Source organism: Momordica charantia, assembly GCF_013281855.1.
Source record: "Momordica charantia cultivar OHB3-1 chromosome 2 unlocalized genomic scaffold, Mcharantia_2.0 BLBB01000002.1, whole genome shotgun sequence".
Classification (NCBI taxonomy): Eukaryota; Viridiplantae; Streptophyta; class Magnoliopsida; order Cucurbitales; family Cucurbitaceae; genus Momordica; species Momordica charantia.
Window position 1 is genome coordinate 6247095 of NW_028275160.1, and position 15176 is coordinate 6262270.

General features: G+C 36.0%; 4 protein-coding genes and 1 non-coding gene across 6 annotated transcripts; 4 read left to right on the forward strand and 1 right to left on the reverse strand.

The window, feature by feature from the left end:
* Positions 1–1766: 1766 nt before the first annotated feature.
* Positions 1767–1838, reverse strand: TRNAH-GUG (transfer RNA histidin (anticodon GUG)). Its single transcript has one exon. It is a non-coding gene; the product is annotated as a tRNA-His (tRNA).
* An 826-nt stretch (positions 1839–2664) lies between these two features.
* Positions 2665–3433, forward strand: LOC148212727 (histone H4). Its single transcript, XM_088120640.1, has one exon. The coding sequence runs from the start codon at positions 2756–2758 to the stop codon at positions 3065–3067; it is 312 nt and encodes a 103-aa protein (XP_087976766.1). The 5' UTR covers positions 2665–2755; the 3' UTR covers positions 3068–3433.
* A 2930-nt stretch (positions 3434–6363) lies between these two features.
* On the forward strand, positions 6364–7055 carry LOC148212728 (histone H4-like). Its single transcript, XM_088120641.1, has one exon. The coding sequence runs from the start codon at positions 6564–6566 to the stop codon at positions 6873–6875; it is 312 nt and encodes a 103-aa protein (XP_087976767.1). The 5' UTR covers positions 6364–6563; the 3' UTR covers positions 6876–7055.
* Positions 7056–9797: 2742 nt separating this feature from the next.
* LOC111017039 (Pentatricopeptide repeat (PPR) superfamily protein) lies at positions 9798–13127 on the forward strand. Of its 2 annotated transcripts, XM_022292681.2 has the most exons (2): positions 9798–11679; positions 11785–13127. In XM_022292681.2, exons 1-2 carry the CDS (start codon positions 10020–10022, stop codon positions 12726–12728), a joined length of 2604 nt encoding a protein of 867 aa, XP_022148373.2. In that variant the 5' UTR covers positions 9798–10019; the 3' UTR covers positions 12729–13127. The 2 variants fall into 2 exon arrangements, with proteins under 2 accessions (XP_022148373.2, XP_022148372.2); XM_022292680.2 differs by having other exon boundaries at positions 9798–13127.
* A 1379-nt stretch (positions 13128–14506) lies between these two features.
* Positions 14507–15091, forward strand: LOC111017045 (Histone superfamily protein). The gene has a single exon (XM_022292687.2). The coding sequence runs from the start codon at positions 14653–14655 to the stop codon at positions 14962–14964; it is 312 nt and encodes a 103-aa protein (XP_022148379.1). The 5' UTR covers positions 14507–14652; the 3' UTR covers positions 14965–15091.
* The last annotated feature ends 85 nt before the right edge of the window (positions 15092–15176 follow it).

Here is a 15176-nt window from a genome sequence, read left to right on the forward strand (position 1 = left end):
TCAAACGTCGACGTCATTTATGAAAATCAACAAAAACCTAATATATGAAACATTTGTTGATGTGACAAATGAGTTTTATGATTTGAACATTTTATCTATATAATAACGAGGATAAAGCAAAGTCACTAAACTCAAATAATTTATCATGTTAGATTTTCAAACAAAGGTAGGGACAAATTAATCAAATGAAACATTTTGTACATACATAATGGTGAATATGCCACAACTTGTCATTCAATCCAAATAAAAATTGGAGGAGGCCTGAGGGATCAGTTGGGCTGCAACCAAATCGGTACCATTAACTTTTTTATGGGCCTTCTTCTGAGGATTTGTCCAATCTTCGCTCGTCTTCAACAATCACTCTCATCCCGAGTCGAAGCGTCAAATTCCTTTTGCAGCATTGAGTTTCGAACTCGATGAAGCTCATTCAGTCTCGTCGATCGCTGAGAACTCCTAATCTAGGCAGAAGGAGATTCAGGAAGTATTGTACATGGCGGAGGAACCTCGAAGAGGACTGTGAAAATGATTCGCAGTTCATTTACGCACTCGAACAAATTGTGCGAGGAAAGCAAAGCTGGAAGATCGCCTTCAACAACGCATTCATTTCAGGGACTTTAAAGCCCCATCACGTAGAAAATGTTTTGATTCGAACTCTCGATGACTCCAGGTTGGCCTTGAGATTCTTCAATTTCTTGGGATTGCATAGGAATTTCCATCACTCCACTGCCTCATTTTGTATTTTAATTCATTCTTTGGTTCAGAGTAGTCTGTTTTGGCCTGCCTCTTCGCTTTTGCAAACCCTTTTGCTCCGTGGGCTAAACCCACTGGAGATTTTTTCGAATTTTTTGGAATCTTATAGGAAGTACAAATTTTCTTCTAGTTCGGGTTTTGATATGTTGATTCAGTATTACGTGCAAAACAAGAGGGCAATGGATGGTGTTCTGGTTATAAATCTCATGAGAGACCATGGGATTTGGCCTGAAGTTAGGACTTTAAGTGCTCTGTTAAATGCTCTTGCGAGAATCAGGAAGTTCCGCCAGGTCTTGGAACTCTTTGATACCCTTGTGAATGCGGGTGTTAAGCCTGATAGTTATATTTACACGGTGGCGGTTCGATGCTTGTGTGAATTGAAGGACTTTAGCAAGGCCAAGGAAGTAATCAATCAGGCCGAGTGCAATGGATAAAATTAATCATTTTCATGCAAAACTAAAACATTATGAACCATAATTTTCCATAGCAATTTATAAAAGATAAATTATCATGCAAATAAAAAGTGGTACATATTATAATAGTACTACAAACTTTTCCCATTAAACACACATTTGTGTGTAGGGATGTCTACTTAATACTTTCCATCAATAGACAAAAGACATGCTTAATTAGTCAATGCGAACTTAGCTCAATTAGTTAAGATAAAAAAATCGCGAGTTTGAATTTCCACTCTAATATATCTAACATGCATGTTGTCGTATTAAAAAAAAAAGCTAAATTATATTACGTTTGTAAAAATAAAATTATGTAATATCTATGAAGAAAAAAGAAAAGAGGGAGATGACTAAATTGCAAAATTTTTATTGTAAAACATATATAATAAAAAAACAGAAGCAACAGAAAAGGCCGGAGCCGCATAGCCCAGGCCCAAATATTTTCAGTAGATAATGGAAATGGACATGGGCTAACGTGACTTAATATAGGCCCAGTTTAGCAAATAAATCATATAGGCCCAAAAACACGAGAATACAAAAAAAAAAAAAGAAGAAAAAAACTGTGGCTGCTGAGATTCGAGCCCAGGTCTCCACGGCCACAACGTGGAATTCTTACCACTAAACTACAGCCACTTGTTGTGCTAAAGAATTCCAACTAAACAAATTAAGCAAAACAAAAGAAGACTAAGAAGTAATTTATGATTAATAAAAGGTTATTGGATTCATAATATAAATATTAGAATGAGATTCTATAATTTGTTATAAAGTACTTTTTTAAGAGTTATCTTTTAGACTATAGTTTTGTCACAGTGATATAGATATATGTTTATATGATCTTTACGAGAAAACAAATGTATAAAGTATAGAACAACAAATTGTCGTTTTCATTTGACACTATTAGGTACACGTAATATAAAAACTATAAATTTTAGCATATAAACAAATATTTAAATAAAAAGTCAAATCGTTAGGCAAATTAGATACACATGACACCATCGCACCTTTACTTACGTCAAAGTTTATACCTCATTAATCTCGTTTATTTTATTTTTTACATCATTCACGCATGAATTGGTGTTTTAAACTAAAATAAAATTGTAACTTATTGAACTGGGTAGTCTTAAAATTTAAATTGCAATTAGAGAAGTTTAATAATTTAAGAACATAGTATTGAAATTGTACTAAATTTAAGACAAATAAGGTTTTTGAAATTGTATTAAATCATGGTTTAATAGTATAATATAATGTTTTTCGAAATCGGACATTTGCGTAATTTGGGCCTTCCCGCTGCCCGGTTTCAGGAAAATTTTACCCCCGCCCGCCAAAATACATTTCCAAAGCACAATCCGCAAAGCGTTCACACGGATCGATCTTTACGACCGTCGATTCATTTACAATCCAACGGACGGCGTGTTTCCCGGATGAACTTTAAACCCAGGGCGTGAGATTTTTAACTTCCATAAATTCCCCAAAATCGCAACATTTCGGCAGCGAGATCATAATCTCTGATCGATCGAAGCGTTGTTTGTTCTCCAAATTCAGTCGATAAAATGTCTGGGCGTGGGAAGGGAGGCAAGGGATTGGGAAAGGGAGGAGCCAAGCGTCACAGGAAGGTTCTGAGAGATAACATTCAGGGCATTACGAAGCCTGCAATTCGTCGTCTCGCTCGTAGAGGTGGCGTGAAGCGTATCAGCGGGTTGATTTACGAAGAAACCAGAGGAGTTTTGAAGATTTTCCTCGAGAATGTTATCCGTGATGCTGTTACCTACACTGAGCACGCCAGGAGGAAGACGGTGACTGCCATGGATGTGGTTTATGCATTGAAAAGGCAGGGAAGGACTTTGTATGGTTTCGGAGGTTAGGTTTTAGGTTAATTTCACAAATGAATGTATATCTCGGCTCTGGCTTCCCAGCCATTGTTGTTCTTTTAGTTTACCTGGAAGTCGTTCACCGTTGTTCTGGCAATGAAATTTCTGTTCATTGTGTATTCATTCCTGGTTTTGCCTTTCGTTTTATTACCAGTATATCTTATAGCTACTCGGTTTTTTTGTTCTTACCCGTAATCGCTATAAAGAGGTCTGGCGGAACAGAGTTCCAACATCCTATTCAGTTGCTGAAATTCAATACGTTTTCATGTCTAAATCGATTATAAGAGAACTACACTATCATCTATAAGATTGTTTCTCACGCATCCATCATAATGTTTAAGGTCATGAAGCGTAAGCAAGAAACGGTATACCAGCCTCCTTAATGCGCTATGCTAATGTTATCCAGTTGGCTTGCAATCTCCTGGATTATTCGCATAAAATTGTTCGGAGAAATTTTATAACTTAGAAAACTACATCAAGTATCTCTGCCTCTATGCTTGAGTTTTAATTGTTATTTATGTTCAACAAGTTTTAGAAATAAATGTTGAATATGAAACCCTAGTATAGTAGGTTAAACGAAGTAGGAATGCGTCCTTATGTATGAATTCGAGAATGCGATGGTATTGGTTACATGTTCCTCTTGCAAAAGATTAGCTAAATGATTACAGCACTAGACTTTCAATTTGATATTTCTGAGCTACTTTTGATAAACCCTCGAAGCAGGTGTAGCAACTAAGAGGATGGGTGATGAACATTACCTAAATCAGAGACCAATGAAATAGTATTATAGTGTATGCAATGGGAGAGACATCTAGTTTAGTGTAGCTCTTATACACAACACCTTTAGTTAATGTTCGTGGTTTGAGAATTCGATCTCAAAGATGCTGTTTTTCTTTTTAGTTTGGGGCGAAGATTTGAATCTTTAATCTTTTGGTTGATGACATGTGCCTTAATTAGTTGAGCGATGTTTAGCTCAAAATGTTTAATCCATAGGTTAAGCATAGATCCAAATGCTGAATCCACTTGTAGGTACGAATGCTGAATCCACTTGTAGGTACGAAGAGCTGTTGGTGAGAGAGAGAGAGAGAGATTAACCATAAAATTTGAGGTATGAAGTCTATGCGTCATTTTCTTTGGTGAGGTCTTCAGGCTGTGCAGGTTCTTTGTTATTGGGCATTTTAATGGATTCAAATGTGAACTCCTTCCTTCCAAGGTGTCAAAGGCGTGCAGGTATGTGCTATTAACTTCTCATTGATTTTTCGAGACCAGTTTTCAATAATTTTGACAAACTAGTAAGACAGCTTTCATACTATTGTCGAATCTTATCTCAAGTTCGTGACGTTATGTCCCTTAGCAAAATAATACAATTCAGGAGTAACTCCTGTGAATCCTCGGCCAAATTGATGCATACATCTAGCATAAACTTCTCTGCTTGTTCTGGTCCTGGAAGGGTGCTTTATATCTCAATTTGTTGGTCTCATCACTCATATTGTCTTATATCTGTGTTTTTTTGACATGTTTCTTGTCTTTTTTTGACATGTTTCTTGTCTATGGGCCTATGTCTCGATGTAGATCCTAACTCATTCTGTTGGGAAATTGGGATGTTGTACATATTGGACATGGTAAATATGGACAGGCTACCACAAGGCTTAGATCCGCACTTATTTCAAATTAATCCATCTGAAAAACCTGAATTCAACTGTGGAAGTAGAATGGAAACTGCTTTTTAAGTCTCATCTCTACTAATTTACTAACCTTACTCCTATGCTAGGATGTTTATGATCTGCATTCTCCTGTTGCTTTCGCCCAATATGAAGTTGGTAAGAAGTGGTGGGTCATATTTGCCTGTAGATAAGTGAATCAATGTGATTCCAGTTATCCCATGTTCAAGTTCCCAAGATGCATTGTTTCTTGGATGCTTTATATTTTTCCAGATGGCGATGAACATTCTAATGCTTTCACCACAGCCATTTCTTGCTCTATTGGTTGCAACATTGCGTTCTGATTAGACAGTACGGTGATGAACATTCTGATTCCCCTTTGAAAACTCTACTACAAATAAAGAGGTATTGAGATCAGATTAGATGGCACAAGGACTATACAAGTGTAATAATCTCTTCTGCGTTCTCAAACATTTCATGAATAACACAGATGAGGACTTTTATGAGCACTCCTTGCAGTAATGGAATTGTGTAGTAGATATGATTTTGAATAATGAAGGTTGAACCCCTAAAGTTAAAAGAATGCAAAAGATCCACTCCTTCGGAAAGGGAACTCATTCCCTCTGAGTCCTTTACTATTTACAAAGGCCTTCATTGATCACTTGAGCCATCCCATGATGGTTTCCTAATTTTCTATATTGAAAAATAATACAAACTTGAGAAATAGGTATTACAAATCAGAAGTATAAATTGAAAACCCATGTTTTCAATACTGCCATTTTCCTTCTCATTGTTGCATTTCTTGGATTCTAATCTAAATATGTGCTTTTCACTTTTCATTTTTCTAGTTTAGTCCGTATATATCTTACTTTTAATAATTATATTATCTTTATCAATTAGTATTTTCATTTCATTCAATTATGGAGTTTCATTTTTCCTTATTATGATCTAACTCTGTGTATTTCATTTATATATATATATATATATATATATATATATTTCACTTTTAATAATTAAATAATTTTCGTAAATTATTCTTCTAACTTCATTAGATTATGGACTTTGAACCAAGAAAAGGACATTATATATGCATATTTGTATTAGATAAATTTTAGAAACTTTACTTTTCTATTAATTTGATTGATCCTTGTGTTAGATAGAATCATTTATGGTCAATGAGAACCAATCTAAATAGTAAAGGGTTTAGAGGGAATGAGTTCAAACCATGGTGACCACCTAAGTAAGATTTAATATCCTACAAGTTTAGGTGCAAATCCCTTTTTTTTTATTTTCAGGAAGGCCAAATTATTATTTTTTCCTTTCAATAAATTATGTAATTTAAATCAGGTATACAACATTGAAGTAATGTAAAGTCAATTAAAATATATGCAGCATTACGAGAACAAAAGATAAAATTGATGAGGAAAACAACTAATATTTAATATTTAAAACACAATCCAAATTATATCAATTAAATTAAACCAATAATTTATATCGGTAATTTTCCCCTCAAAATTGGTGTAAATTGTAATTTATTTGGCCTCAATTGTACTTTTGGGCCACAAAATTTGGAATTTCGCGCTGCCCGGCTTCCCGGAATTTCCCCTGCCCGCCAAAACCTGACTGAAACTCACTTTCAAAGCTCGATCCACAGCGCTTTCACGCGGATCGATCTTTTCAACCGTCGATTCATTATAAATCCAACGGACTAAGTGATTCGCACCCGAAACTTCCGTACCATAAATACCCCAAACCAGTGCAGCAGAGCAACAAATCGACAATTTCCGATCAGTTCTAGCGCGAATTCTTCCCGAAAATCAAACGCGAAAATGTCTGGGCGTGGGAAGGGAGGCAAGGGCCTGGGAAAGGGAGGAGCCAAGCGTCACAGGAAGGTTTTGAGAGACAACATTCAGGGCATCACGAAGCCTGCAATTCGCCGTCTCGCTCGTAGAGGTGGTGTGAAGCGCATCAGTGGTTTGATCTATGAGGAAACCAGAGGCGTTTTGAAGATTTTCCTCGAGAATGTGATTCGCGGTGCTGTTACCTACACGGAGCACGCCAGGAGGAAGACGGTGACCGCCATGGATGTGGTCTATGCGTTGAAGAGGCAGGGAAGAACTCTGTATGGATTCGGAGGTTAGGTTACAGCTTGATTTAACGAATCGTCGTACTGTATAGCTTGTCTCTTGTTTTCTACTCGTTTGGCAAGTTGTTTACCAATTGTTCTGGCAACGAGATTCTGGTTTATTGTCAAATTATAATATAAGGTTCTATTCCTTCTGTGGATTTGAAAATTGATTCTGTCGTCCAATTATCAAGTTCAAGAGTGCTCGGTTTTTGCTTTATAATTGATGAACATGTTTAATCAAGAAACGGAAGACCGCGTTCAAAATTTCGCCCTATTATCGATGAACTCAAGAATATAATTCCTAAACATGACTGTGACGAACCTTGCGAAACTATTGAATAAATTTGACGTCCTTGTGAAAGAACTTCAAAATTTGGAGAGGAGACGATCCTTGGTACGAAACAACCATTAAATTAACAGTTTGGTACTACAATGAGCAAGTAGTCGTCCTCTCACAGCAATTGATTATTATGATGTCAATTAGAATTATGAATATATTTGTCAATTCTTGCAATTTCCAATTCCAAAATATAAATGTCAATGAATCAAGCTTTCAAGTTTAGAACTGATAATGTGTAAAGATGCTTAATAGAATAATGTATAAGCACGGTTGATATTTGGGTGCCTCTTATTTATTACCATTAGAAAATTGATTTTCAAGCAGTGAATGCCTTATTGGATGGCTAAGAGAGAAAAGTCTACAAACAAGATGAGAAAATGTTTATTCCACACAAAAAAAAAATGATAAATAAATTTTTACTGAAAAAGATATGTCAATTTATTCATGGGCATTTGGGCGAAATAGCCTTTTTCAAAGGTGTGGCATCTCTCCTCATTTGTATGTTTTGTAAATTTTGTGGAAATGATACGTATTTACTCTCTTGATTTTTTCTTCCATTTATTACTTTTTTCTCCTCTTTCTTCCCTATATCGTTACAAATTCTCTTTTTCTTGAAAAATTCAACAAACTTTCTCTATCTTATTTACTCACCATAAAAAAACCTTAAATATTTATTACTATCTTCCTCCTTATCACTCTTAAGTTGCCTCTTCTCATTTCCATTCTTTTTTCTTCACCCTTTTTGAAAAAACAAGCAACAAGCTACTCCATTTACCATTTTTTTCGATGAGAGACATACGTTGAGAGCGAGAGCAGGAGCGAGAGGGGCGAGAGAGCAAGAGCCTTTTTTTGTGTGTTCTGTTTTTTTCTTTTTTATTTGGGGGGTTTATGTCAACTCTTTTTCTTAGTGTTCTTTGTTGAGTTTTTACCTCTCTTTTATGTGTGATTGGTTTTTTGTGCATGCATTTGTTATTTTGTTTTTGAATTTTAAGCTCCAACAATGGAGTCAACATAGAGAGGAGATAAATGAAAAATAAAGAAGAGAGAGGAGAGAGAAAAATGCATGCCTTCAAAATCAAAACAAAAAAATCCAAAAGCAAAGGAAATCGAATGGGATGTGCTATAAAAATATTTATATATAACTTGATGTATACTTGTGTCATAGGATTTTTGGTAGGTTATTAGATATCCAAATTTACCAAACCTACCAGTGGTAGGTTTAGCTTTTGGATTGAAGATGAGTAAACGACTAATTAATCGAAAAGCTTAAGTTGGATAAATTTAATTCATATATTAGATATCTATTATACGTAAATGAATTCATTATTATAAAACTTGATACTATTTTTACAAATTTTATTGAGGTATTCTAGTAAGTGAGGTGGGGATTTGAACTTTTGGCCTTTGACTCGAGGATAATTATCTAAATTTGTTGGACTATGCTTTGATTGACCTACTAATTTGAATGCAAGTATTTGTACAAATTACCAACCATTACAACTTAAATGGTATTTTTCACATAGAATTTTGCAATATCTTTTGAAGTTTACAACATTATAAATACTTGATTTAATATCAATTTGAGTCTAGATGAATTGGTTAAGGTGTGTATTATTGATAAGAAAGCTGTGTGTCCGTCTATTTGAGCCTTACTTCCACGTGTTATTGTATGAAAAAAAGAGGCACTTAACTAATTAATAATTTTTAATGCACTTAAAATAACATTCAGAATACATTTTTCATAATATGTTTTGGTTCCTTTTCGGTACAATTGAGAGCTATAAAACACAGTTTAAATATTAATTCTAAGGATAAAATTTATCTATCAATTTTAAATAAATCATAAATGATATTTTCTGTTGCTCTTCATCTCGAGTGATTTCAAATTCTAGTGGATTTAAAAATGTTATCATATGAAAGAAAACAATTTGAAATATTCGTGTTTTTAACCAAAAAAAGGAAAAAAAATCACCAAACACAATTGGATATTGTATAATTTGATTTCAAATTCTACTGGATTTTAAATGTTACCCTATGGAAGAAAACAATTTGAAACATAAGGTTTTTATCCAAAAAAAAAAAAAAAAAAAACTAACGCAATTGGATATCCTATAATTTTATAGAATTTTATCATAAATTACTTATTTAACGTTTTCATATATTCTACTTTCAATTAACAAATTCAAATTACAAAATTTCTTCTAGTAAAATTTATCTTTTATTTTTATTTCCGACAATTATTTAAACAAATAAATTTTGGATCCAAAACGAGATAAAAAAAATTAAAAGTCATTTATTAAATTTAAATGTTCACAATACACTTTAAAAAAAAAAAAAAAATCTCACTATAATTTCATACAGCTGTCGGTTAGGTGTGGTGATTGGGCTTTTTACGATAATTTTGGGCCTTCCCGCTGCCCGGATTCAGGAATTTCACCATGCCCGCCAAAAATGAAACACAAATCCACTTTTCCAAAGCACAATCCGCAGAGATTTCACGCGGATCGACCTTTAGAACCGTCGATTTTCAAAAGATCCAACGGACTCTGTAATTCCCAGCTGAATTTGCACCTCCATAAATTCCCCAATTCGCTACGTTTGTTCGCAGCATAATCAGAACCTTCTGATCGGAACAAGCGCGGTTTATCCCCAAAATCAGTGCAAGAAAATGTCCGGCCGTTGAAAGGGAGGCAAGGGTTTGGGAAAGGGAGGAGCGAAGCGTCACCGGAAGGTTTTGAGAGACAACATTCAGGGCATTACGAAGCCTGCAATTCGCCGTCTCGCCCGTAGAAGTTGAAGCATTGAGTTTCGAACTCGATGAAGCTCATTCAGTCTCGTCGATCGCTGAGAACTCCTAATCTAGGCAGAAGGAGATTCAAGAAGTATTGTACATGGCGGAGGAACCTCGAAGAGGACTGTGAAAATGATTCGCAGTTCATTTACGCACTCGAACAAATTGTGCGAGGAAAGCAAAGCTGGAAGATCGCCTTCGACAACGCATTCATTTCAGGGACTTTAAAGCCCCATCACGTAGAAAATGTTTTGATTCGAACTCTCGATGACTCCAGGTTGGCCTTGAGATTCTTCAATTTCTTGGGATTGCATAGGAATTTCCATCACTCCACTGCCTCATTTTGTATTTTAATTCATTCTTTGGTTCAGAGTAGTCTGTTTTGGCCTGCCTCTTCGCTTTTGCAAACCCTTTTGCTCCGTGGGCTAAACCCACTGGAGATTTTTTCGAATTTTTTGGAATCTTATAGGAAGTACAAATTTTCTTCTAGTTCGGGTTTTGATATGTTGATTCAGTATTACGTGCAAAACAAGAGGGAAATGGATGGTGTTCTGGTTATAAATCTCATGAGGGACCATGGGATTTGGCCTGAAGTTAGGACTTTAAGTGCTCTGTTAAATGCTCTTGCGAGAATTAGGAAGTTCCGCCAGGTCTTGGAACTCTTTGATACCCTTGTGAATGCGGGTGTTAAGCCTGATAGTTATATTTACACGGTGGCGGTTCGATGCTTGTGTGAATTGAAGTACTTTAGCAAGGCCAAGGAAGTAATCAATCAGGCCGAGTGCAATGGATGTGGTTTGAATATTGTAACTTATAATGTGTTTATCCACGGGCTCTGCAAGAGCAAGAGAGTTTGCGAGGCTATTGAGATCAAGAGATTGCTAGGTGAAAAGGGTTTGAAAGCCGATTTGGTTACATATTGCACATTGGTACTCGGATTGTGCAGAATACAGGAATTCGAGATTGGTATGGAGGTGATGGATGAAATGATTGTGTTGGGTTTTGCTCCGAGTGAAGCTGCTGTTTCAGGAGTCATAGAGGGGTTGAGGAGAATGGGGAATATCCAATGTGCTTTTGAGTTGCTAAAAAAGGTTGGGAAACTTGGAGTAGTGCCTAATCTATTTGTTTATAATTCAGTGATCAATTCATTGTGCAAAAGTGGAAAATTGGAAGAAGCTGAGTCGCTTTTCAGTGTAATGACTGAAAGGGGTTTGTTTCCAAATGATGTCACATATAGCATCTTGATAGAGGGGTTTGGAAGAAGGGCCGAATTGGATGTTGCTATCAATTTCTTCAATAAAATGGTTGAATCTGGCATAAGTGCAACTGTGTATTCCTATAATTCTTTGATAAGTGGTCAATGCAAGTTTGGGGACATGAGAACAGCAGAGTTTTTCTTCAAGGAGATGGTTGACAGAGGATTGATACCAACTGTGGCAACTTATACTTCATTGATAAGTGGATATTGCAGAGAAGGATTAGTACCCAAGGCATTCAGGATATATCATGAAATGACTGGAAAAGGCATTGCCCCAAATACTTTTACATTCACTGCTCTTATTTGTGGTCTTTGTCATATCAATAAAATGGCTGAAGCCAGTAAATTATTTGATGAAATGGTTGAACTCAACATTCTTCCAAATGAGGTGACCTATAATGTTTTGATAGAGGGCCACTGTAGGGAAGGTAACACTACAAGAGCTTTTGAATTGCTGGATGAAATGATTAAGAAGGGCCTATTACCAGACACATACACCTACAGGCCCCTAATTGCTGGTCTTTGTTCTACAGGTAGAGTTTCTGAAGCAAAGGAGTTCGTAAACGACCTTCACCACGAGCATCAAAAGTTGAATGAGTTGTGCTATACTGCACTTCTGCAAGGTTTTTGCAAGGAAGGAAGAATTAAGGAAGCGTTAATTGCTCGCCAGGAGATGGTAGGACGTGGATTACGCATGGATCTAATAAGTTATGCTGTGCTTATATATGGAGCTTTGAAGAAAAATGATGGAAGGTTGTTTGATCTTCTGAGGGAAATGCATAGTCAAGGAATGAAACCCGACAGTGTAATATACACCACTTTGATTGATGGGTACATCAAAGCAGGAAATCTCAGAAAGGCGTTTGGATTTTGGGACATTATGACTGGTGAAGGATGCATTCCCAACACTGTGACATACACAACGTTGGTGAATGGATTATTCAAGGCAGGATATGTCAGCAAGGCCAAACAACTTTTAAAGCGTATGCTAGTCGGTGAGGCCTTTCCCAATCACATAACTTATGGTTGTTTTCTGGATCACCTCACAAAAGAAGGAAATATGGAGAAAGCTCTGCAACTTCACGATACAATGCTAATAGAAACTTTAGCAAATCCTGTCACATATAATATACTAATCCGGGGTTATTGCCAGATGGGAAAATTTCAGGAGGCAGCCAAGCTTCTTGATGGAATGATTGGAAACGGTATCGTTCCAGATTGTATCACTTACTCCACATTTATCTATGAATACTGTAGGAGGGGTAATGTTGATGCAGCTATTAAGATGTGGGAGCGTATGTTTAATAGGGGCCTGAAACCTGATACAGTAGCATTTAACTTTCTAATATATGCCTGCTGTCTTACTGGTGAACTAAACCGGGCTCTGCAATTGCGCGACGAAATGACGTTGAGGGGTTTAAAACCGACTCGATCAACATATTATTCCCTGATTCATGGGACTTGCTTAACGAGCTAGGTGATAATACTTGATGAAAAACAAAATGCTATACGACATTGAATAGTGAGGTTGATACTAGCTTCCATTGACAATATAGTTCGGAAGTAGCAACTCCTATCGGTTCAAAGAAAAGTTTTTTGGATTTCGGAATTGGAAGACCAAGATATCTATTTCTGGTTCATGGAGTTACTAGGGAAGGGGACCCCGATACTACATTTTTTTGCATTTTTTAAATTCAACAAATGTAGGGTGGGTGATTGAACCTTCAACCTCGAGAAAGGAAATATGAGTTGCATTATGTAGTGAGCTATTTTCAGATGATAGGCAAGACCCAGACATTGTAAATTATTGGTTCTACCTGTAAATAGGAGCACTACTGGAAGATGATGAGCAAAATAAAGCTTACATTTACTTTTATTTTGACTCTTTGTTTTCCACTGGCAGAACTCGATCACTATTCTCATTCCCCTTCCCTCGGGGTATTTGTGACATTAGATCCATCTCTTTCGATTCAGAATGATGACATGCTCGTAACAATCTAGCCTTGGCTTGGTATCTTCCTTTTCCATTTTAGTATACCAAGATGAGACCGAGAGGTCATGAATTCAAATCGCCCCACTCCTACTTTTTGTACTAATAAAAAACGTGTTAAGTGATTTTTCCATAAGCATTTGGTATAAAGTACGAGGGGCTACTGATTGATAATAGCGGTTTGGATTATACAATTATTAGCTGTGGAGTGGAAATGAATATATATATGGAAACATTATCAAGGCCAAGGAATTAGTGTGAAGGCTAATGGCTGTTGCTGATTTTCAAATTTCAGTACTTCTCATTTTCGCATCAATATTGTTCAAAGCATTTGATTTGTAAGTCTGATATTTCCTCTAATAACTTTTTTGGGGAAAAAGTTCAATTTATGTTAATTTTATTCTTGAAACTTTCAATCTATATTTGAAAAATTGTTGTAATTTGAAAATCCATCATTGAAATATTCAAAGCTAGTCGCAAATAGATAACATTACAACATTCAAAACTTAAATTCTCAAATCCAAAATCCAACCAAAAATGATCGCATCCAACTAAAAAAACTCTTATCTTTCTGCAGAATGAAAATTTAGTTGATTAAAAGTTTAATTGTATTTTCCTTAAATGGATTGAAAGTTAGAATTTACTCACCTATCTGATTAAATCATTTCTTAGTACAACAAGATTTAAATTAACGATTATGTTGGGATAAATGCCTTAACTAATTGCATGATTGACATTTAGTTAGAACTTTTTCACTTATTTTTTTCATTGAAAGATAAAAAATTTATAACCATCTACAATCACGGTTCTAAATATCCGTCGACTTGTTGACATTTCCATTGACATATCTACGACATTTTTATTCTAGTATAAAAAAACTGATAATATATGAAAAATATTAACAAAATGTCACTAGTATATACATAATATTAGTATTAATTATTCTTAACTAATTTAGATTGTTAATTTAAATATTTTATATGATTTTTTAATTTTTATAACTTTTATAGAAATATCCATCGACATCAACATTTTATCGATTTTTCCATGAAATAAAGACATTTCCATCGACAACGATATTTAAAACCTCGTCCACAATAGCCACGAGTATAAAAATAAAATATTATAACTAAATTACAATCACAAATTAACTAAAAAAATTTCGCGCTTGTGGAAGTTTCCCTTCCTGGCATTAGAAATTTCACCTCTACATTATACCCGCGAAATAAATCCAAATCCGCGGAAGCCTCACGCGGATCGACCCTTTGGACCGTAGATCAACAGAAGATCCAACGAACCACATAATTCCGCGCTCAACGTGCGCTGGTATAAATTCTCCCAACCAGTTCAATCTCGAGTTCAACTCAGCGCCAATTTCAAATCTCCGTTCAATAAACTTCTTCTTCCAAAAATGTCTGGGCGCGGAAAGGGAGGCAAAGGCTTGGGAAAGGGAGGAGCAAAGCGCCACAGGAAGGTTCTGAGGGACAACATTCAGGGCATCACGAAGCCTGCGATCCGCCGTCTCGCTCGTAGAGGCGGTGTGAAGAGAATCAGCGGTTTGATCTACGAGGAAACCAGAGGAGTTCTGAAGATTTTCCTCGAGAATGTGATCCGCGACGCTGTAACCTACACGGAGCACGCCAGGAGGAAGACGGTGACCGCCATGGATGTGGTCTATGCGCTGAAGAGGCAGGGAAGGACTCTGTACGGTTTCGGAGGTTAGGTTGTAGATGCTGATTACATGATCGATTATAGATCTTGGATGTAGATCTGGTTTCTTGATTTGCAGTAGGCTGTAATCGGTTTTTCAAGGAAATGGAATGCTACTTCTGTTCAAGAATTATTCTGCACTGTATGTTCGTTCCTCTTTTTCTTATGAATCATTTTGAAGACCTTTCACTTAATTTCATCACTCTCCATAAATTGTACAAGGAA

What these genes read in the sequence shown, in the direction of transcription:
- LOC111017039 (XM_022292680.2), top strand. Translation starts at nt 10,020, where the DNA reads ATGAAGCTCATTCAGTCTCGTCGATCGCTGAGAACTCCTAATCTAGGC.
- LOC148212727 (XM_088120640.1), top strand. Translation starts at nt 2,756, where the DNA reads ATGTCTGGGCGTGGGAAGGGAGGCAAGGGATTGGGAAAGGGAGGAGCC.
- LOC148212728 (XM_088120641.1), top strand. Translation starts at nt 6,564, where the DNA reads ATGTCTGGGCGTGGGAAGGGAGGCAAGGGCCTGGGAAAGGGAGGAGCC.
- LOC111017045 (XM_022292687.2), top strand. Translation starts at nt 14,653, where the DNA reads ATGTCTGGGCGCGGAAAGGGAGGCAAAGGCTTGGGAAAGGGAGGAGCA.